This window comes from Brachyistius frenatus, unplaced genomic scaffold (assembly GCF_029030835.1).
Source record: "Brachyistius frenatus isolate BFR_SWC_R1_liver_20210118 unplaced genomic scaffold, ASM2903083v1 Contig_16, whole genome shotgun sequence".
Lineage (NCBI taxonomy): Eukaryota > Metazoa > Chordata > Actinopteri > Embiotocidae > Brachyistius > Brachyistius frenatus.
In genome coordinates, this window is record NW_027210615.1 from 1,953,395 (window position 1) to 1,976,522 (window position 23,128).

General features: G+C 41.6%; 1 protein-coding gene across 1 annotated transcript in view; it reads right to left on the reverse strand.

Annotated features, from left to right (window-relative positions):
- Positions 1 to 20,148: 20,148 nt before the first annotated feature.
- LOC138618272 (vitamin D3 receptor A) overlaps positions 20,149 to 23,128 on the reverse strand; it is a 64,743-nt gene continuing 61,763 nt past the window's right edge. The window contains exons 8-10 of the mRNA XM_069693890.1: positions 22,411 to 22,562; positions 21,646 to 21,762; positions 20,149 to 20,462 (exon numbers count right to left, since the gene is read on the reverse strand). Of these exons, the coding sequence (XP_069549991.1) occupies positions 20,209 to 20,462; positions 21,646 to 21,762; positions 22,411 to 22,562 (523 nt within the window). The 3' untranslated portion in view covers positions 20,149 to 20,208. The remainder of the gene's footprint in view (positions 20,463 to 21,645; positions 21,763 to 22,410; positions 22,563 to 23,128) is intronic.

Below are 23,128 nucleotides of genomic sequence, written 5' to 3' on the forward strand. Positions count from 1 at the left end.
CCAGCCACACCCGAGTAACCGGCTGAGTGACGAAAGCTGCGGTCAGTGCTGACGTGGACACAGAGCTGAAGAAAAGTGAACCAGAACTCATGTAAAACTATTATTATATTAATATTTCAATAATTTAGTGCTTCTGTGGTATTTAGGGCTATTTTTAACCTTTGGAGAGAGCTGTTTCCCTCGTCTTAAAAGTAAGATTATAATCCTGAAGTTTTCACAGTTAAGCCGCAGTTTTCACTGCATCACACTTAGTTCACCACATATCTCCACTCTGCATCACAACACTATTTGCCGATGCCAGCAGAAGAACAGCTGCCACCCACAGACATCCCCTTTCTACTTCCAACTAAATTGTTGTTCTTACATCCACATATACGCATGCAAATATTATCAGCTATGACAGGACAAGATGACAGGGGGAAATTATTGCATCAATATTACCCTTTCTGAAGACAGATGGACATAGCTGCTTAGCCATCCATACTTTAATGACATTTACAGTGAATTCAAACAGTGTTCAGACCCCTTCACTCTGTTATGTTGCACACCTCTACTAAAAGGGATTAAACCTATGTTTCCCCCTCGTCAATTTAGACTTAATACCCAATAATGCAACATAATGCAACAGAATGTGAGACATTTTTGCTAATTTATTGAAAATGAAAACTAAAATATGACATTGACATAAACATTCAGGGATTTTGCTCAGAATAGTTGAAGCATCTGTGGCAGCGATTACAGCCACGACTCTTCTAGGATATGGCAGATCGAGCCTGGCACACCTGGATTTGGGGATTTTCAGCTGTTCTTCTTTGCAAATTTCAAGCTGTCAGGTTCAAAGTCCAATATCATAAAGTTTGAGGACAATGATGATCAAAATCAAAACAGAAGAGGATGAGATATCCTGAGTCAGGATGTGGGTCAAACTCCTGTAATGTTGGATCCAACATTTCCCATTTTCATGAATTAAGTTAAATCCCCATTCACTTTAAACCCCCAGTTTGTGACAAACGCTTTCTGTTCAGATAACCTGACATTATTTTTACGTGGGGAAGACTCCTGTGTCTTGTAACTTGTAATTGTGTAAAATCTGGATAGGGCTCATTGGATAAATATAAAAGATATAGTTCTCAAATATTTGAAAAAATAAAAGCTCCACAGATGAATCATGACTCATCTGACCCTCTTCTGTCTTTGAGCGGCCTGATATTGTCACGTCAGAATTTACAGTGATTGGTATTTTAAGGTTTCTGTAGTCATGGTATGCTTGTTCCAGTTGAGAACATAACAATTAGGTAAGTACATGACAGGGGACGATATAAGATGTAAAATGATGATTGTCATGTTGACAAATTGCAGTATTTAGCTGCTAGATTTAGCTCATCATAGGACATTAAAAGTCTCCACTGAAAGTCGGAGTAATAAGTTTATTTTTTTGGTGTGTTGACAGCTTCGTGGCATGGCAAGCTTCCATACTTCACCAGATGAAAAAGTCACATCACTGCCTTTAATTGAAGAATGAATCATCAAAGGTCAAAGGTTCTGCAGGGAGGAAGCTCCATCATATCAATGACAGCTGCTGGATTGAGGCCAACATCAGCAACCAGAGATATTATGAGGGCTTCTGCAGTAAAGATCCGGGTGAGCAAAACAATTTACTCGCCCACCATCTCCCCTCTTAATGCAATCTGAGCAGGTCGCCCACCCTGCAGACCAACAATTTCCACGAATGCCGCATCAGTCGCAGCAGTGGTAGTAGCAGATCGCCGTGGCAGACAGCGCGTTAAACACAGGTCAAACCAAGAAGTCAGAGCGGAGGAGGTTTTTTTCCTATCCCAGAATTCCTCCCAACCCACACACACATCCTACAATGATAGCCATCGAGTTCAGATGCAAGAAAAGAAAAGAAAAGAAAAGAAAAAAAATGAGGCATGAGGGAAAGTGCAGAACAGTTTCTGAAAGCGTTGACAGAGATTAATACTCCCTTCAGTAGAGATTTACATACTAGAAGCAGAGAGGGTGAAGAGGAGACAGGGGGGTGGAGACGCAGTGATTTGTTTAATCTGTTGAAAATAAAACTGTTTGTATAATTATGTGATGTTTCCGTGCTAATTGCTCGGGGAAATTACAGTGATATTAAAAATGGCGAACAACACATGGAAGTGGTGTTTTTCTATTGTGTCTAAAACAAGGCCCAAATTGTTGTTTTCTCATGCTCCGCGGAGTGGAAAGAGAGGAATACAAAAATAAACAAACAAAGAAAGAAATGAGTGATGATGTCTCCCGGTTTGTTGTTTTTTTTCCTTTTTTTTTTTTTTTACAGAAGGGGGACCCACGGGAGCTGCTCACCAATCCTTAATTCCATTTCCCCCCCCAAAAAAGACTTTCCTATTTTAACCAGCGCCTCCATGATCCCCAGAGGGAAAGCACCCGCTCCGGGCCGTTTGGTTTTCCCGCAGATATGTCGTCCCTCAAGAAAACCCAAAATAAACATGCGAAAAAACCACAAGGATAAATTTGGCTGCTTGTGCGGAAAAGCTTGGAGTCTCCGTGATTGCGCTCTCACATACTTCTTAAAGAAAGAAGAAAGATAGCTGAGAGGCAGAGTTGGAGATGAGGGGAACAAACAGTGGAAGGGAGAAAGTTGGGAACAGATGGAAATGAGTGACATAAAAAAAATAAAAATAAAGGAAAGCAGGGGCTGATGGGGAAATGTGGGGACTTCTGTCAAAGGTTTGTGGATTCAACAGTGGAAAACATCCTGAGCATCACATGCTTTAAATGTCCTCATATTGAAGTGAAGAAAAAAAATCACCACATATAAAGGAAAATAAACTGCTGCACTATATAATGACACAGAAAGCCCCCCTGCAATGTCCCAAAAATGCATCTTCCAATGAGATGAACTTTGCCAGAAGCAGAGAGGTTACCTCATGTCATTGGAAGATTTCCATTGCCACTTTCTGGAAAACAGAAGAGAAATGTAAGTCATCATACAAATCTAAAAATAACCCCTCCTGCAGTGTATTTCTGAATTCCTGTTTATATGACCTCTGATCTGCTGTATATCTGCCTTTACTGGATATAAACCTCACACTTCACCACAAGAACACAAACACCACCCGGTAAGGACAGCGGACTCAGATGGTGAGAAAGTTTAAGGATGGAAGAGATCTGCTGAGGAGAAAGAGAGAAAATAATGAGTTCTGCATTCGGTAAGTAAAAAAAGATGTTTACTGTACGGTATGTAGCCCTCCATCTGTTAGCTCCACCCAAAACTTGAACTACTCTCTCCTAACAAAAGAGCATGATGTCGTTTTAATGCCAGACCTTTCAAACTGCAGAGGAATGAAGAGTTGGACAAACTTTTCAATGTCAGGAACTCTTTCAAATGTAAAAATCGGACGCAGCTGATGAAATGTTCATCTTCATGAAGAGGGTTTTCTTCTTACACACAGGGGGTGCAGAAAAAAAAGAAAGAGTCTTGTAATTTTCAGTCAGTCTCAGGATGGATAGATAAGGACAAAAGAGAAAGATGATCATCTCCTCAGCTACAACTATTACATTGTTAGCTATCATGTAGAGAGATCAAAAGTGTGGAGGAGGGCAGATCAGATAAACACTCCAACTGTTTTCTACTCAGACTTTCCTCAGTACTCCTGCATCTGTTCTTATGGCTGCAACTGGACCAACACAGCATCACCGACCGTCTGGTTTCTCGACTGACTTTGACTCCCTGTCTGTGATTCACGGGGCTGAAAATAGTCCAACTTCATGAGCAATTTAGAGAAAATAATTTTACATTCACCAAACAGCTTAGAAAATGGAAAACGAATGATCAAATGTGTTAGTTAGTGTTTTTTGTCTTCATGGTTAAACGACAACTGACTTTTGACGAGATTTACATGCATGTAATAATCATAATGACATAATGTACTAAAATTAGATAAAATCCTAAATGAGCCCAGATTAAAATGACACAGGGAGACACAAATCGACCAAAAGGAGATACAAAACAATCTAAATGAGGAGAAATTGGGAGAAAAAAAAGATGAAAAACAACTCAGATGAAAGGCAAAACAACAAGATTAAGAGAAAAAAGACAACAAAAACACAAAGATGAGGCACAAAACAAAACGACATTGAAACATAGGCATGAATTGTTGGGTTTCTCTGTATAATAGTGTAAAGTTCTGCTGTAAGGATTTGAATGTGTTAAATGCCATGAAATAACCTGTGTTTGGCGCTATACAAATAGAATTGAATTGAACTGAATTGAACGAAACAACAAATGTGAGGTGCAAAGCGAGTACGAGGAGTCGCAAAACAACCACAAAGAAATGCAAAACAACAGAAATGACACAGAAAATAACTAAAAAGAGGAACACGAAGATTACAAAGAGATGCAAAACGACCACGAAGGCTGCAAAGCGATCACAGAGACATGCAAAATGACCAAAATGGGGCCCAAAACCCCCACAAAGAGATGCAAAACAGCCAAAAAAGAAATGCAAAATTACAAAAACAATACGTAGAACAACCACATTGTGAAAAGGACCAAAAGGCTTGGTTGCACATTGAAATGAAATCAAAGAGCAATTTATTGACCAACATTACTGGCTAATTGCTACTCAAACAGGAGCTTCCTGAATAAATGGGAATTTGAAAGGATGTGTCTGAAATGGCCCGTCCGTCTTCATAACTGAACTGTGTGATTTAATCCCTTCCAGTAGATCCATACTGTCAGCCTCAATCAGTGCATTAAGGACACTAATCACAACAGATCTCTCTCCATCTCTCCTTCACAGCTTCTAAGTGAACTGATCTGTTCATCATTCCCACACTAATGTCTCCACCTGCTGTTTTTTATGGCTTTTCTTCACTTCTTCGTAGCTTCGCCTTCTTGTGTTACCCTGGATATTTGGACTTTTCCCCCTTTTCATAGTTTGGCCTTTTCCTGAAGTGTCGGATTTATTCAAACCAAGCGGTGAGTCGTTTTTGGTTTCAGTGTTATTTGAGGAGGAGGAGGAAGAAGAGAGAGAGAGAGAAAGGGACGAGGAAGAGCAGAGGAGGAGTGTCTGGGGTTTGGTCGTGGTCCCTTGTGGTAATATTTAATAACAAACATTAAAAATACCACAGAAATCCTTCACCACATTCCCACGCTCCGGCCGGCCAGAACATACACACACATGAGCAGGCAGCCGCACACACATGCATATCCTGTATACATACCATACTTTATATCTGCCTCACTTACACACACAGAGATCCACTGATTCACATACCCGGGCTAAAATGAAAACACTTGTCGAGTCTCTCACACGCAAACAAACACTCATATGCGTCTGCACCTGTGTGTGAACACAGAATATATTCAACATAAAACAGTGTATGCGAGACATTTACATTGAAAGGTTCAGCGAAACTGGCAAACACAGCAACACAAACAGCCAAAACATGAACTATGCAACACACTGGTGAACGTCTGAATGAATGTACACACAAACACGCACAAACATGCGCAAACACACACAAACACACATTACTGTCTGTCCGGGCTGTCGAAGAGAAAAAACACAACACTCGACTCTTTCTAATCATGTCTTCGGAGAGGAAAGGTGTGTGTGTGTGTGTGTGTGTGTGTGTGTGTGTGTGTGTGTGTGTGTGTGTGTGTGTGTGTGTGTGTGTGTGTATTAGAGAGTGAGAGAAAGAGAAGGGGTCTTGGGTTCAACCACTCTGCTCCATCGCTCCTCACGGTTTTCATGATCACATCACCATCGATGATTATCACCCATTAAAGTACTATTATTACTGGTATTAGTACAACCCTGACTCCACTGTGTGTGTGTGTGTGTGTGTGTGTGTGTGTGTGTGTGTGTGTGTGTGTGTGTGTGTGTGTGTGTGTGCGTGCGCGCGTCATGTCGCCAGTGGCTTTCTGACCTCGTCTCGAGGTTTGGTGATCCCAACCAGAGATTCCTTTCCATCCCTCCCTCCCCTCCATGTTTCACATGTGCGTCAGCAATGTTACCGCAAACCCCCCCACCCCACCCCATCGTAACCCCATGATCCTTCTTGTTTTAAACACCCCACCCTCCTGTTTTCAGCCGACACCTCCCCTCCTCTTCCTCAGCCTCTTTCTTTCCCTCTATGATCCTTGTATTCTTGCTAGACTCTTCCTCTCCTTCCCTTCCTCCTCCTCTTCATTTTCCACCCTTCTATCTCATTTTCCTCTCTCCCTGTTTTCTCTTTACTCTCTCCTGTTACAAAAAAAAAAAAAAAGAAAAAAAAGTCAGCTGATTCAAAACACAGTCCACCGCCAAAACTTTCAATTTCACCTCTATAACATCAAGACAACAAACAGTCTGAGTGAGTTCAGAGGAGGAGAAGTTTTGTGAAAGCTCGTCGACACAGAAAGATGCCGTCCTCGGTGACCTTATGTTCGTGGAACGACTGCAAGTGCTCGGAAAGGAAAGAGAATAGAAACAGAGAGGATTTCCTTAAAGCTACACTATCTGCAGAATACAAATGTTAAAGGTGACCTACAGGATGTGTAAATAGAAACACACCACTGGGTCCATCCGTACCGCCACATGCTGCGCAACAATTCAGCAATTAAAATGCACAGGCGCAAAAGACACGCAGCGCTGTGCAGAGACGTTAATGTTCTTATCAATCACGTGATGCCATCATGGAGGCTCTTGATCGGCGCCGATTTTTCTCTCCAGGATGACGGCGACCGTCGGAGTCTTGAAGAAAATATCTTGACAACATATTTTTTGCTCATCGAAGCTGCACTACTTTAATCGTGTCGTTAACAGCAGGCGCGACGAACGTTTGGATAAAAGTCACCTGACTCTGCAATTTCCCTCAAGCTTTTGCAGAGTGTTTTGGCCTCTTTCAGTTTACCGTTTCATGTTTCCGCTGCTCGTGACAACTCTGCCTTCAGTCGCAGCGGTTCTCAGCAACAAAGTAGGACTCCATCACCCGTCCCACCGACGGGGAGAGAAACTAAAAGTTAGCAACCGGCTGGGCAACACGGTGAAACATTTAACAGCTAAGTACGAAGATTGTTTTTTTTTCTCAGGAGTCGGTGGAGACCAACATCAGAGCTAAAAGACTCATGGACGCGATGCTGAATGAAATGCTAATGCTGTGTGTTTTGTTGACAGATAGCTACACTGCCTCCAATTAGCAAAACAAAAACGAAAGCTTTGCGGTGAAATATTCAAGAAGCAAATGTCAGTGTCATTCAAATTAAATGACGCAAGCAAATGCAGTTCCTGAAGTCGACGCTCCGTGCGACGTCTTTCGCGTGGACTCTTCCTTCTGTCAAGCTCTGCTCCTTCAAAGAGATAAAGCTCGATTGTGCAGGTTGTGGTGCACGGACGCTGGTTTTTTATGTCCACCGGCTCTTCTGACACGATTTCTTGCTGTGAATCACCCGATGGAAATACATGAGGGACAAAGACAAGCAAGAGTCCCGAGTTTCACATTCCCCACAGAGAGTGGAGTTATGTGCGAGGGAACCTGGGCGGCCGCTCCGTTCAGCACTATGTTACATTTATTGCGTAAAGATGGCAGGCCGTGTAAGAACCTGCCTGATTAACTGTGAGAAACTTGAGGCATAAACATAAAAGTCATGCTGAAAACTCAACCCCTTCTACATTTGTCTGCCGCAACAGCTGTGAATGTCGGACACTTGGCTGAAGGAACAAGAATCTTATTCACTAAAACCCTCCTCCTCCGCTGGGAAAAGCTGCACAGTGCTGGGAAATGGTGACGTGAAATGAGACAAGTAAGAAATACTGGAGGTGATTACCTTCTGGGGCTGGACCGATAAATGGGGCCAATATTGCTTTGTAACAAACTCGGACCCCAAACTGTTTCATTTTTTTGTTTTAATCAACCATCATCAGAATTATGGCACCTATGAGCAACTTTAACCAACTGGCATTGACCAACATTTGCTAAAACTCTACCGGCGAAGAAAAAGAAGTGATTGAATTCAACACGATCTCACTGAGCCACCCCCACTGAAAGCTGATCGGTCTGTCCTTCAGAGTGGCTGGACATACGTCAATGCCAACAGGGTTTCCAGACTTCTAGGTTTAGGCACCAGAAACGGCTCGGTTAGGTTCACAAAAAGCTCATGGTTTGGGTTAAAATGAGTAATTAGTCATGTTACAGGTCACGTAAGTTACTTAACGTGCGCTACGTAACTTATACAGATACCGTCACGCATGTTATTTACGTTCGTTAAAAGAAATCCAGGTTGACTTTTGCTTTCTCACGAACTCGAACGCCGGTTGTCTGAGTGAAAGTCCTGTGTTTGTTCCACCCCCGACCTCTTCGCTTCGTTCTTCCTCCTTCTTGACATATACAGGTACTTTTCAAGCCTGGGCGAGGCGAAAGGCGACACAGTATCATGTCCTGGACTGATGGGCGTATCACACGCCGCTTTGACGTCGCTGAACCATCTGTTGGTTTAGGTCTTTTTATGTGATTTGTTTGGCAGAACTAAAAATATAAAATGAGACTTTTCAAACGCGACCAAAACCAAATTCGGAAATAAACGTGCCCCTTCCTTGTCGACTAAGAAGTATATTTCTAAATAAATCCAAAAATAATGCTTCACCAAATTGGTTAAAGAAAGCTGCAGTCATGTCTGTCATGTTTTTTTTTGTGTTTTTTTTACACAGCCTATTTCAGCAGAATAAATTGAATTTCCAGTTTGCCAGAGTCATGATATTTTTTTCCAAAGAGCTGATTCGTCACTTTGTTATGCCATACAGTAATATTCCAGTAAAGAACATCTGAACAGGTCACCATGAGCATGATGTGACTGAGGAAGGCCAGCAGGGATATGGAAAACATTTTACAAGTGTTTATGTGTGTGAGTGTGTTTATGTGTGTGTGTGTGTGTGCGTGTGCGTGTGCGTGCCTGTTCATGCCATTGCGAGTCTTTGTATGTGTCAGAGCTGTTTCCCAACACGGCTGGGTGCAGTAATTATGGTGGAATGTGACTGTAGAAACACTGGAGACGCCAGGCTTCTCCATCTCATCCATAACTGTTACTCTTTTTATATGAGCCGTGAAAGCCAGTGAGATAATAGCCAATCAACACGATGCAGAGTGAGCCATTAGCTTCTGGTTGGCGGTCAGAAGAGAACTTAATATGGGAGAAGCAGTTATTATAAAAAAAAAACCACAATGAGTGCAATATAGTGGAAGTATTCATGGCGGTTGTAGTTTATTTCAAGCCTGAGAACACGGTCGTCCAACCATGAGGAGTTGTGTCAGTAACGTAAACAAAGGAGAGAACTGATAGGAGTCAAAAACTTTGCCTGATTTCTGCCACGAGAGTGATCGACTTTAAAAGATACCGAGTCACAGCCTCTTCTCCTCCACCTCTCGCTCCTCCCTCCATCATGTGCTCTGTCTCTCTCACTACCCTCCTTGTTTGTCTCTTTCCAAGATGTCCACAGATCTGCATGCCAAGCGTCTCCTGCAGAGGTCACATGGAGGAGATTGTCCTAATGATGTTTGGATGACTCTCATCACAGGCAGCCCGACCGCTCAGTCACCCCCCCCCCTCCTCCCCCGGCTCCTCACGCTCTATATTTATATCTGTATCTAATCTATGATCCCGCAGCACTGGACATTGGACATGTTTTTACCTCTCATTTTAAATATTGATTTCAAATGAGAAGTAGTTATATTTGATAGCAACAATAATTCACCTCAATAGTACGTTTCGCAGGAAGTGGTGTTTGTATAAAAATAAACAAATCATAGATGTGGCTGTGTAATCTTAGGATAATAGAAAAAGGACGAACGCGCGCGCGCGCACACACACACACACACACACACACACACACACACACACACACACACACACACACACATAATGTTCACTTACCGTATTTAAGATTACTCACTGAGAAGAAAGGGGATTTGTAGCATCTGGATTCTGCCTGACTAAGAGCATCGAGCTTTGCAGTTCAGAGTAGCTGCCAGACCGAGGTTTACTCTGTCTTCTATTTGTGCACATATTTAATGTAGTATTTCATTTTTGTGCTTTCAGCAGCTCCATTCTTTCAGCTTTTAGTATATCTTCACATTAGTGCTTTCTTATGTGAAGAAAGCCACGTTACTTTCTGCTGAACAGTGCATCACTCTGCAAGTTTGTTCTTCAAATACGACTGACTTTGCTCAGTAATTCTAAATGCTGATTGGTTTATACTTGAAAGTTCCCTTGTAAACAATACATATATATGAAATTAAAGAATTCTTGTTTAATTTGCGACTTTAAAGAAGCAATAAAAATAATAATGTACTACGATACAAGTATATTATCACACACAGTGGCACCTTATAAAAGTCTAACGGCTACAGCAGCATCTTAGCGCCCTCTATTGATCACAGAAATGTTCATGCACCTTTTAAACACTAAAACTCACTTCAGTGAGTAGAAATGACTGTAATCTACTTTGCAATTAAGAATAAAAGGAAAGTCTGAAGGTCTGTGGGGAAACAAACAATTAACAATAAATCAAACTAAATATCAGTGATATCTGATGTAACAGTATTAATACTGTAATACAGTACTTGAGTTCTTGTATTGTTCGAACTTTTACTCCAATACATTTCCTAAATTGAAAAAATATATACTTTTACGCCAATACATTTCACCTCAGCATCTTAGTTATTTTGTTACTATGAAATAAAATTGGAAGAAATTCCTATTTTATACTTTGGGCTTGAAACAAATTTTTTTCAAACATTTTTCAAAATACAATTGAGGTGAAAGTAAGTTGACTTGTGCTGTTCACAGCATAGTAAATATTTATACAAAAACAATGTGTCGTTCCTGGAAAATATTTGTGTTCCCATTTTGTCCCAATAAGCCACAGATCTCTGTGTGAACATTTGTATTTGGTCCCAAAACATTGCTTACAATGAAATTTGTGGATTACTAAAAGGAGTGCAGGCATTCTTTCTGGAAAGTGATCCGGGTGTTGGATATTTTGAAGGCATGTGAACATCCCAAAATGATTATAATAGATATCTCAAAACCTGGGACAGAACTACAGGTTTTCAGTTGTACAACTGAGTACATGCCTGAGAAATAAAATGTGTCTTTACTATTTGGGTGAGCCGACCCTTTAGCCTCACTCTCGCCACGTGTCCATTCATAAAAAACACAACCAACCTTAAAGCAGACACAGGAACAAGGGGGGGGGGGGGAGTGTTTTGCATCATTATGTACAGCTGTTTTATTTCTGATTTCCCCAAAAACATTATCAGTATTTTACTACATACAATGCATGTAATCAAAGTACAATGGATCAACTTCAAAGAGAAGGAGAACAAAAAAAAAAAAAAAAAAAAAACAGGCGGTGATTTTGACCATGAAGAGAGACATTGGTTAAAGTACTGTACGTAAAACATTATTTCTTTTTCTATCGGGCCGTTGATGGTGCCATCAACAGCGACGTCCTGGCAACTGTGTGTTCTGAAAAGATTCATTTCTGCTAGAAGCACTGAGGTCTGGTGAGTTTTACTGCATGGTGGTGCGCATGTGTGAAGGTAAAGGTACTTATCTTGGGACTCTGCTGAGATCGACTAGGATTTAAGCTTGTTTTTTTTCTTTTGTTCTCCTACTAATGAGAATACGTCACGCTACTGGAGGTCACGGTCTGCTGGACACTCTTAAAACATGAGCTTAAATTAAGTCAAATTAAATTACATTTAAAGTTTCATTAGACTCTTGTTTGCCAAGAGATTTAGCAACACTTAATTAAATATTTTTTGTCAACCAGGTAGGCTCACTTAAAAGGGGGGAATAAATAAAAGGTCGGAATGAATCACAACCAGCAGAAACACAACAACGTTGCGCATCCCGGTGAGGGCGTGCACCTCCCACATGCAAGCTACCGCTGACTCGTAACAGCAACACAACAACTGGAGGAACCAACAAATGTGTGGATATAAAGAGGAAAAAAACAGCTACTGAAACTGTCTTATACAGATCGTCCTGTATTCTGGTTTATAACCCCTGATAATTGTCCCAAAATAAGGCTGTGGGTTCTAGGCACACCAAGGTACAACTGAGCTGAGCAATATGTGCATTTAGGGTTTTTTTTCCGTTTTTTTTTTTAAAAAGACATGTAACGTTTCTAAATGTACTGGATGAATTAAAAATCTATTTATTTCTAATCGCCTGGCTAATCCAGGTGTTTCTATAGAGATTAGAGGTTGTTTTTTTTCTTTAAAAAAGAAAAACAAAAAGGTGATGACAAATAATGTTTCTACGTTTTGCAGAGCATTTAAAAGACAAAAACACAAGTGCATCATTGGCAAAAAACTGCTGGTGAGGGAGAAAGAAGTGCACAACGAGTGTGCGCGTGTTCGTCCGGGTGTGTGTCCTGCGTTCATTTTGTCTTTGTCTTTTCTTTTTTTTTCTCTTCAGTCAATGAGAGTGTGTTCAACCTGCGAGGGCAGTTGCTGTAAGTGCACGTGTGTATGAGTATAAGCGCATAGTTAAAGAGGTAGCAGAGAAAATGTGATCAGAGCGACAGAACGAAAACCGTCCGTCCGTCACGACAGAAGAGAAGCTGACTCGCTGTCGACCGGCTCTCCCTCGGGTTCAAACACGGGCGACGGCGCCTCCGTTTGAGATCTCCACCAATAAATTCGATATTCAGTCTGTTGATTCTCAGTTGAGTTTTCAGAATATAGCAGATTTAAGTGCAAACTAATAACAAGCTTCCTAATATCCGTTTCAAAGGACTTTCTGCTGTGAGTCGGTGATGTCACGCTCCCTAAGTAAAATGCATCTACGTTTTTCACAAAAAGGTCACGGAACAGGAAATATGCCGATGCGACAAAACAAGCCGCATCGTTAGAATACCAAATAAGAGCTAAATGAAACTGCGGGTTTCCAAATCTGCCCAGAACTTTCCATCAACAGCAGCTGATGGGAATGAGTGAAGCTCGGAGGAGCGTTAAACTTCCACGCGCACCGACCGGAAACGTGATTCGTGAGTTCGCATCGTACAAGAGTGATCAGTAAAGGCTTTGTGTGTCGTTCGCAGCATTTGCATTCAAAGGCCTGCTTTGCTGAGTGAGCTGAGTGAGAGCAGCAAATAAACGAAAGATTCCGACAGAACCAGAGTTAGAAGACGGCAGAGGGCTGAGGGTGCCGGGCAGCAGCGGCGGTGTGAGACCTGGCTGGCCGCTGAACAAAGAGAGGAAAATTTAAAAAAAAAAAAACAACAACACTATTTGGATGTACAATACCTAACATGGGATCCCAATGTTGCAAACTCTTTATCAGACGTTTGAGAAAAGCTACAACTAGAGAAAACAATATGAAAACAAGAGCTTACTGAGGGTCACTGCGTTGGGTGTTAAATTCCAGGCTTTGTCTGCTATTTTTTTTTACATTTTGGATGTTAGGGCAGAGCAGTTATCAAAGTCGGACTACGACTCCCCTTATCTGAGTCGGTGTGAATTCTCGGACCTCCATCCCTTTTCTCCGGACAGTTGTGTGAAGCTGAAAGCCTGATTGAGAGCACAGATTCAGCCCTAAAACTACAAAAAAAAAAAACAACAACAACAAACAAAACAAAAAAGAAAAGCCAAGGAAACAACTCGTAGGTCTGTGGAGACAAACACGGCGAGCAGCTTCAAAGTATTTGAAAACGGGTCAGTAAACTGAAGCATGAGACAAACTGCTGATGTTGAATCGTCTCAATCTTAGCACGCATTGAATTCGCCTCCCTGATAAAGCTTGCAGAGTCTTTGTGTTTTGCTGACTGACACTAAGTTCAACTACTTTGCCATTTGAACTGCTTTGCTACAAAGGAGTTGTCCAGCAATTTGGTTAATGCGCTTATTTGTTTTGTTTTTTTTAGTCAACAGATGGATGAGAAAATGAGTTCCACTTCCATGTTTTTGTTCTAAATATGAAGCTCCATCCAGGAAACGGTTACTTTAAGAGTAAAGACTGGAAGCAGCTCGACTCCATTTGCCCTGACGTAACAAGATCTGCTGACCGTCGCTTTTCAATCTCTCTAATTAACATGCTTCATCTCGTCTGTTGAAAGTGTACATATGTCGTGTTGCTGTTAAACTTGTGGACAGATCAATCTCCTTATTTAACTCTGTCAAAGAAAGCAAATAAGTTGATTTAAAAAAAAAAAAAAAAATTCCTTTAAGGCTCTGCTATTCTTTTGTGTGCGTGTCTACGCCGTAATCTCACTACAAACAGTTTATAAACCAAGTTTATGGAGATTCATGTTTTGTGTAAACAGAGCAAACATGTCTCTCAGTCATTTCTAACGCTGATTTCTTTTGGATGCTTCTACCAGGTCTATCCGTAACCCAAAATCACCGCACGCAATTATCGAGCTGTTACGTAAATGGTCAATTACGCTTCGGGCAAAAGAAGCAACAGCTGACTTGCGTCTTTGTTCCACAGATCCAAGTTGTCCAGATAAAAACTAAACATGAAATGCTTTTTGGCTGCTAGAATAATATAAACTGTCAGTCTCCTGTCAAACATCAAAGAATCAAAAGAATTTGGGCACTTTCAGCTGCTTACTTCCATGCAAAGTTTTTAACATGCAGTTACACACGTCAGTGAGAAAGTGGAGCTGAGGAGGTCTCGGATTAAGTGACTTTTAAGATTTTGTAGGCATATATAGAGACTTGAGGTAAAAAAAAAAAAAAAAAAAATCATCCAGCATTTGAAAAGAGATTAAAAAAAGAAAAGAAAAAGGAATACACTGTACATATACACAAAAAAACACCCTTCTAAATTAGTGTTAAAATAAAAATGGATGTTTTATATTAAACAATCATGCTGCGACCAAAAAAATAAAACATTTATATATATATATTTATATATGTATAAATATATATATATATATATATATATATATATGTGCGGAAGGGAGAGGTAGTATGTTTGGTTAAACGCAGTGCCAAAGCTTTGCGGCACGTCATCCGTTTGCTGAGACGGAGAGAGACGACAGAGACAGAAAATACAGGATGAGGCAGAAGATTAGGAACAATGCGAGACAGCAGAAAGAAACAAGAGTGACAGTTAACGTTGAGAAACATTGGGATCCACTCGTATACTGACCGGCCTACCGGCAACAGGAATCTACTGGACAACCTTCTTTACACGACGACAACTGGCAACTAGTGTACTGTATAGTTAAAAAAAAATCAAATCAAATAAAAACAGAACACTGCAAAGGTTGCTGAGGAGAGAGTTGTGGTGTGTGTCTGCTTGAGTGTAGTGTGTGTGGCGTGAGTTCATGTTTGGTTCCCTTAAAGGCTATTGTGAAAAAGTAATCCTGTAAATGATTGAGGTATCTGTTACATGTTTCCAGCTGAGTGAGGTTTCTGTAAGTAAGGCTACTGAGGTGGAGCTGCTGACCTGGGTTGAGGGGATGAAGGGTGGTGGGGGGGGAGACTTCAGCGTTTGTTTGGGTTCATTTAATGGCCTGTACTAGCATCAGCTTCAATGTTAACAATTAGTGTAAGCCAGATCTGTCTCGCAGGTATGATGTTCTCCACGTACAAGCTGAAATTGATTTACCATCAATAATGGCGATTATACAAAAAAACAACAACAATACCATCAGAAGAAATAAGAAGCAGCATAGCAACGGTAAATATGTGATGTTTGACCCTTAAACCTGAGCAGCCTCTCTCCCCGTCACCCTGTCCTGCATCCCTTTTCAAACAGATGATGTAGAAGTTGATGTTGAATGTAAAAAGTCTTTCAACAACTAGTCTTTAACAAACAATGATTGTTTTAAAAATCTGAATTTTAAAAGCTGCAATGCGAGACAGAGAAGTGAGAAAAGATAATGTCACGCTTTGGATTTAAGAGGTGACATGTCAGTCAGTCACGGCACACTCTGCTGTACAGCACGTCACGGCGTCTTGATCTCCTACGACCTTCCGTACGGATCCTACACAGTCCTCTCTCTCTCTCGAGGTCCAATCCAAAGGTTTCCTGGATCAAAAAGAAGGACTGAGGAGCCATTTCTGCTTCGTCATTTTCACACTGAAGTGACGTGTCCTGTTCCTCCGGCTGTTTCTCAAGGAGGGCTCAAGGATGCGTCCTTGGTGGGGCAGGGACCTTCGGAGGACAGGCACGACTCCTTCATGGCATTGAGAGAACACATGACGGAACAGACGAGTTAGTGCGTCATCATTATGAGCATTATCGCCACATACTGCTTCGTTAGAGTCCTTTTATTCGGAGTGCGAGTCATTGAAGAGGACACCCGGACACCTGACGCCTCCTTGAAGAGTCACTGAACAAACGGCTCTATCCTTGGTGGAAATTCAAAGGATCTTGAAATCGAAAATGTCCTTCGGCGGGATTTGATGAGCAGAAACGCAGCCCAACAATGACCCATCCTTGAGATTGAGAAACAGCCCAAATACTCCCATCAGCCCTTGGTGCACCGCAGTTTTCCAAAGCAGAGCTTGACTGGCTGCTTAGTTAAAGCTATGAAGAGTAGTCCTGCTGTAAATTGGCTATTGCAGAAGAAGAGGCGGTTAGATGGTTGGGTGATGAATGAAGAGGCACGCCCATGCTGTTTCTGCAACAGTTTGCCATTGGCTAAATCCTGTGTCAGTCAGTTGAGGCAGTGTTAGTTTATGATTACTTGAGTGTGTTTGACATCCTGCTTCTGAAAAAGCAGATGGTTTTTGTACAGAGCTGGGGACTGCTTTTCCATGTCGTACGTTCTTTCCCTTGAGGTTAGAGCTCCAGGTGTCAAACAGCTGCACTGACAAGTCCTCTTTCCTTCTGTCAGAAAAAAAGGCAGGAGGACGAGTGCCAGTGTCCCTTCCCTTCCCTGACCAAACAAGAAAGTGAAGCCACGATATTCACTAATTGGTATTCACCCTCTTGCAATCTAGGACGAAGGGTCGGAGAACTTGTTCATGTGCACTTGGAAAAGGCTCCACTTTGCTCATCTTTGCTTCATTAAAACAACATTCCAGCGCAGCAAGCCAAGCGCTAGCTAGACAGCAAACTCTGACATACATTACAAGTGACAATCTTGAAAAGAACAAAATAATAAAAGAAAAAAAAAATCAGATGTTCACCAAAATGAAAAATACTATGGATATACTGTATAATTGTCAAAAGCTTATCGATTGACTTTAGAAAGAGAGAGAAAAGACATACATCCATAAGCTTGGAACGGACAGACGGGACACCTGCTGGTGAGAACGTACGGAGCTTTTGGTTGCCTTCGAAAGGCTGCCGGAGGGTTTAGGATGTTCACACTGATGTTCTGTGTTTATATCGGGCATAAGTTTTAGCCAGTTGGAATGCTCATCACAACTACCACTGGGAATGTTCATCATATGAAGCTTTTGTAGTCACAATAAATCCGATTTTCAAATCTGGCCTTTTGTTAGGGACTAAAGTGGCCAGTTTGATGTAATCTAAGCTATTTCCTAATGTTTGTTTAGCTGTGTTAGTCTGTGAAACTGCTTCAAATGAGTATTTTGTTGATATGAATTTGGTCAAATTTAAATTTTCTCAATGAAGGCTGGCAAAAGATTCAGCCAAAAATATCAGCTTTCACAAAACCCCGTCAGTCATCCTCGGTGCTCCAGAAACAACTCGGTAACTCGACCAGAACTGCCGCCTCTGTCCATTCTAGTCTAATACAACTTAAGAGTTCATCTCCTAATTGCATATAGCATCGTATCTCCAGAGCATCTTGCCATCAACAATTGAATTCTCTTAGTATTTTTACCTACATTAATCTCTAACTATGTACAGATTTAGCAAGTGGTATTTACAAAGTTTGTCCACAAGGGGGTGATCCAGGCCTGCATGAGGGGTGAGCATGCACCCTGTCAACAGAAACATATGATATGATATGTAGTGATGTTGAAAATTAATATCCTAAACCTCGCTTATGTGGCTGGTGTTAAAATGATATATATATGTGACAAGGAAGGTATGAGGCTTGATTTTATGTTGAATATAAAAAAAGGTTAGTTCTCATGCTTTGTATGTCTTCCCCACCGTTAAGAGCATCTGAAGGATCTGATTGCTAAACAGGCTGTACATTTTTTTTAACTACTATATATTGCTACCATCTGTAGTATGAAACCCTGAAAATAACCCTAAACTTAAGGCTGATATTAATCAATCAATGTTTTAACACAGATGAGTCTGTATCTAAAAATGTAGCCATTTAATGTGAGCTTTAACGATGACCTCTAATGGGTTGTACAATCATGCGAGCCATTTCATAAGTTTTGAATTGATCAGATGAGCTTAGGAATGAAAATCTTGAAGTAATCATTATTTCAAAAAGTTTCTCTTTAGCTTCCTTATGCTGTTATTTAGTATGATTAGAAATCACAGTGATGCCTAGAGCTTCAAAAACAATCTCTGTCTCATGATTGTAAGCTTACGCCACACACACCATAAACACCAAGTACACAACATCGTCAGACAAACTTTTCCCTGAGGCAACAGCTGGTAGTTGGTTTCTGTCCAACTATCGAGCTCGAACTGTCTTAGCAGCAATCTAACCAGCCGAACAATTTTTTTTTTTTTTTTTTTTTTTTTTTTTTTTTTTGGGGGGGGGATAATCACTATCCACGAAACATGAAGTTGTGTTATGTCACTACAAACTTCACGGGTCCAAAAATGACTAAATCCAACAGAGAAAGCGCTTCCCTGCACTAGACCCCCAGTCAGAGCCCGTACGTACACCCCCTTGTGGTCCATCCATATTCTCACACACTGTACACATATCGCAAAAATAGAAGGACTCCTCACACATTTCTCAGTGCGCGTGTGTACATTTGTCTTTTGAAAGATGAAATATACACACACATACACACCTGAGTGAGGAGTGGCCTTCAAATCCTCTACATTATACACACTTCCATGGAAGCAACCATGTTTCGCTCTCTTGTATATATATATATATCTATATATATATATATATATACATATATATATATCTATATATATGTATATATATATAGATATATATATATGTATGTATCAGCTTATACATATCTTTTATATCCATATACCATTATACATACATTCTTGTTTTGAGAAATTCCCTTTTGTCTTGTGAACAGGGAATAACGACCGTAACACCTCACTCCATCTATTCAACCTCCTCTTCCTCCGAATCTCATCTTTCTCCCCACATTTCCCAGACCGAAACGTTCCCACTCAAACATCTTTCTTCACTTCATTAAACTATTTGAGACCTCGTCCTGCACGTGCACAGATACACAGGTCTCAGCAGGAAAACCCACCTACCCCACCCCCATCATAGATAAGTATCATTAATCCAATAAACCCAGTGTTTTGATTACATTACTGTAAGCTTGCCGATGGCTGCTGATGTTTGATATATTTGGATGTCTTTGTGGTTAAACTGTAAACCAACAATAGTTTTTGTTATCTAAACCTAGTGTATTACCCAGCGTGGGTAGTAGATGTGAATCTGCGCATCTATTCTATCTATTCTAGTCTATCGTCGCAATGCTGTGAACATGGAGCGATGTTACGAGGATGATGGTTAAAGCGATGTGATGGTCACATCCATCGAGCTGTCTCCACGGTGAGAACAATGGCAGGAATAGAGTAGTTTGCAGGTAAAAGGTGGTGATGAAAAGAGGTGATTACTGGACATTTGTGGATGCGGAGAGGATCGGGATGTCAGTGAGGTGGGATACCTGCATGATATGATGAAATCCGGAGGTCAAAATATAATCTGGTTATCCAGGTGCTGCAGAAACCAACAGCATATTTGGGTGTCTTCAATTTTTCAATCCAGAGGTTGAGTCATCTGAGTTGAACTGCTTGAGGTCAGAAGGAGGAGGAGGAGGATGGACAGATGATGAAGAGGTGAAGATTACTGTCTTTCTATCTGATTATCCATCTTCCTCCCACATGTCCAGGGATGTTTCAGGACTGCTGTTTTCTTGGTGGAAAAGGCAGCGAGGGTTGGTTAATCATGTGAGTGATGTGTGTGTGTGTGTGTGTGTGTGTGTGTGTGTGTGTGTGTGTGTGTGTGTGTGTGTGTGTGTGTGTGTGTGTGTGTGTGTGAGTGATGTGTGTGTGTGTGTGTGTGTGTGTGTGCGTGCGCGTGTGTGAATGCACACGTCTCTCCTCCTCCGCTATGACACCTCGCTGCCGAACACTTCCAGCACCAGCGGGGTGAGCTGCATGCTGTGCTCGGGCTGGAAGGACAGCGAGCGGTACTGCTTGGAGTGCTCCTCGTTCAGGCTGCGCAGGTCAGCCAACTTCTGGATCATCTTGGCGTAGAGGAGGCGTCCTCCTGGGTGGTTGACCCGGATGTAGGCCTGCAGCGTCTCCGACAGATGGTCCTGGAGCTGCTCGATGCGGGCGTGGTCCTGGACACCGGGACGATCTGCCATTGGAGAACCAAGAGGGTGAAGGGTAGGGAGAGGGGAGGATGATTACAGACCAATAGGAGGGAGGTCACAGAACAGGAACAGGTAAGCAAGTGGGCCAGCAAGCAGAATGAGGAAGGAGCACAGAGGAAGATTAAAGGAGGGGGAAGAGTAGAGCAGGGCGGGGTTGGAGGTGGATGGATGGAAAGAAAGAAAGAGAGAACCAGTCAGAAAACTTTGTTGTTTTGTTTCCTAAAACGTTGCAGCCTGAATTTGAAGTTGGACGTTTTGGGTATAATGGCATGTTCTCAGTTACACTTAATATAAGACAAGGTGTTTTCTCAAATACATTTTGATAATTAACAGAAGTCAAGCCAGATGCACTTCATTGTCATATTGACAGGCTACAAAAACATTATTTTTACATTTACTTTTGTACATTTCCAACACAGCTACGTTCTTCTTTTTCATTTTGTTGTTATTGTGTTCCCAACATGTCCTGAATTATAAAAACTCTTTTAGTCTGCCCAAATTCTTGCAACTCAGATACTGTTTTGCTTCTATTCCCTTTATTTACATGTGTTCAAGAAGAAGCCGTCCTGCATTGTTCATCGGAGATCACCAGTCGACGAGTGTTGGCAATCCTGTGTCGGTCCACGGGAAACCACACAGTCCGGCTGTCCTGCATCGAACCACGGAGATCACCAGGTGACCAGACCCTATGTTGTATCACGTCATCTGCTGTGCATTTGGGTCCATTCAACCACCCGCTCATAACAATATGTCTCATTTAAATATGATTAGGTCTATACTTGATACCGGTGATTCTGTGATTTGAGACTTGTGTTCATTCACTGGTTTCAACTTGTCCTTTACAGCTTGCAAAGTTTTGATTCCCACACAGTGCTGTAACGTCATGCTGTTGAACTCTAGTGGTTTGGCTTCAAGGAAATGCTTTGACGTGTGCTATTGGTAACATCAAGCACACACTAATGTTTGGGGAGAATCCAGGTCAGAAAGCAAACTTAACACCAACACAAAACTTGAGCTGGACTTGTTCATACTTTGATGTGGCGGTGTTGTTTGTCACCACCAGTCATCCCACTAACAATGTCTGTCCTCAATCTTTAAAACAATGGCTCAGCTGGAAACACACCTACACCACGAGGACACGGACTAACACACAAACACCAGCAGTACCTGGGGAGAGCAGGCAGATGGCCATGAGCAGCACATGCTCCTCCTCGTGCAGGTTGAGTTTCTTCAGACCAACTTGGAACTTCACCAGCGGCTCCAACAGCTCCAGAGTGTGACCCGCTGTGGAGGATGACACAAACACACTGTTAGCGCTTCACATTCGGTTACATCTTCATGCATTAAGCCAGGGAAACTTTCTGTTGACGTATGAATAAAAACACACTGCCCTACAAAGACTCACTGCTCTCTCTGTATTTATACGCTGGTGAAAAAGAGCATTACTTCCAGCCCTGTAAGTATGAGTGAATAAACAGTGTGTGTGTGTTTGTGGCTGCTTTACTGCGTCCATGAAAATACCTGAAGTCAGACCTAATAGTAATGTGCAAGTGTGCGTAGAGGAGCAGAGTGTGGGTGATCCTTGTAAGACTCGGCTACATAAACAGGGAGACAAATAATCACAGCTGTGTCATCAACTCCAACAATGAGCACTTCGTGTGTGTGAACGTTTACGTTTTCGTCAATGCAGCGCTTGAAGGTAGTGTCCTTCATGGAAACTTCCAGTGCACCGCGTACACGAGGAAGAAGAGGAGGGCGTGTACTGTGAGGATGAGTAATCGATACGCAAAGACTGACGTGCTCTGCGTGTGTAGTCATGACTATGATGATTTATGTCGTGATTATGGCAATTAAAAGCACGAAATGCAGCCACTAATCCCATCTGATCCACTTCACTGTGGTACTTCTGAACGGCTGTGAGATGTAACTGACCCTTTGTAACGTCATTGATGCAGTATTTGAAGTCGGGACCCCCACAGCTCCAGGACATGTCCTCCAGACTGAACGACTGGTTAGAACGCAGCATGATGATCTCGATGGCACTCGACTTCAGCAGAGCGATCTGGTCCTCTGCCGTCAGATCTCTGGAACACACACAGTTACAGGTCCAGTTTGAGTTACAGTATAAACGGCTAAAGTATAGTCGGGCACAGGCAATGCAAATCAGTGCATGTTCACACATTTGATTTAACCTGCTGGGACAGATTCAAAGAAAAATGTTATTGGTGGTGTCTAGACTTCAGCTTTGACTTGTTTTTGTTTGTTTTGCTTTTTCACATCAGGTAGAACAAATGTCTCTTCTGTATTAACGTTAATTAAAAAAAAAACTACTGCCAATACACATTTTATCTTAGGTTATTGAAATATCCAAGTTATGGCTGGACCAGTAAAGTTGCAAATAATAGCTTATCATACAAACGATTGCATTATGTATGAATGGCCATACATATGACCATGACACTGCCTTTCAAAGAGTACCAACTCGCACATTTTTCTCATTACAAATCACTTATATCTTGGTTATTTAAAACCCCCCAAAAGGGACCTAAATAAAACAGTTATGCTTGTGTAATTGTTTTTATATACCGTCAAATAAGGATACATCCAACATTGGTCTGGCAATAGCAAATTAGCAGGCATAAGCAGGTAG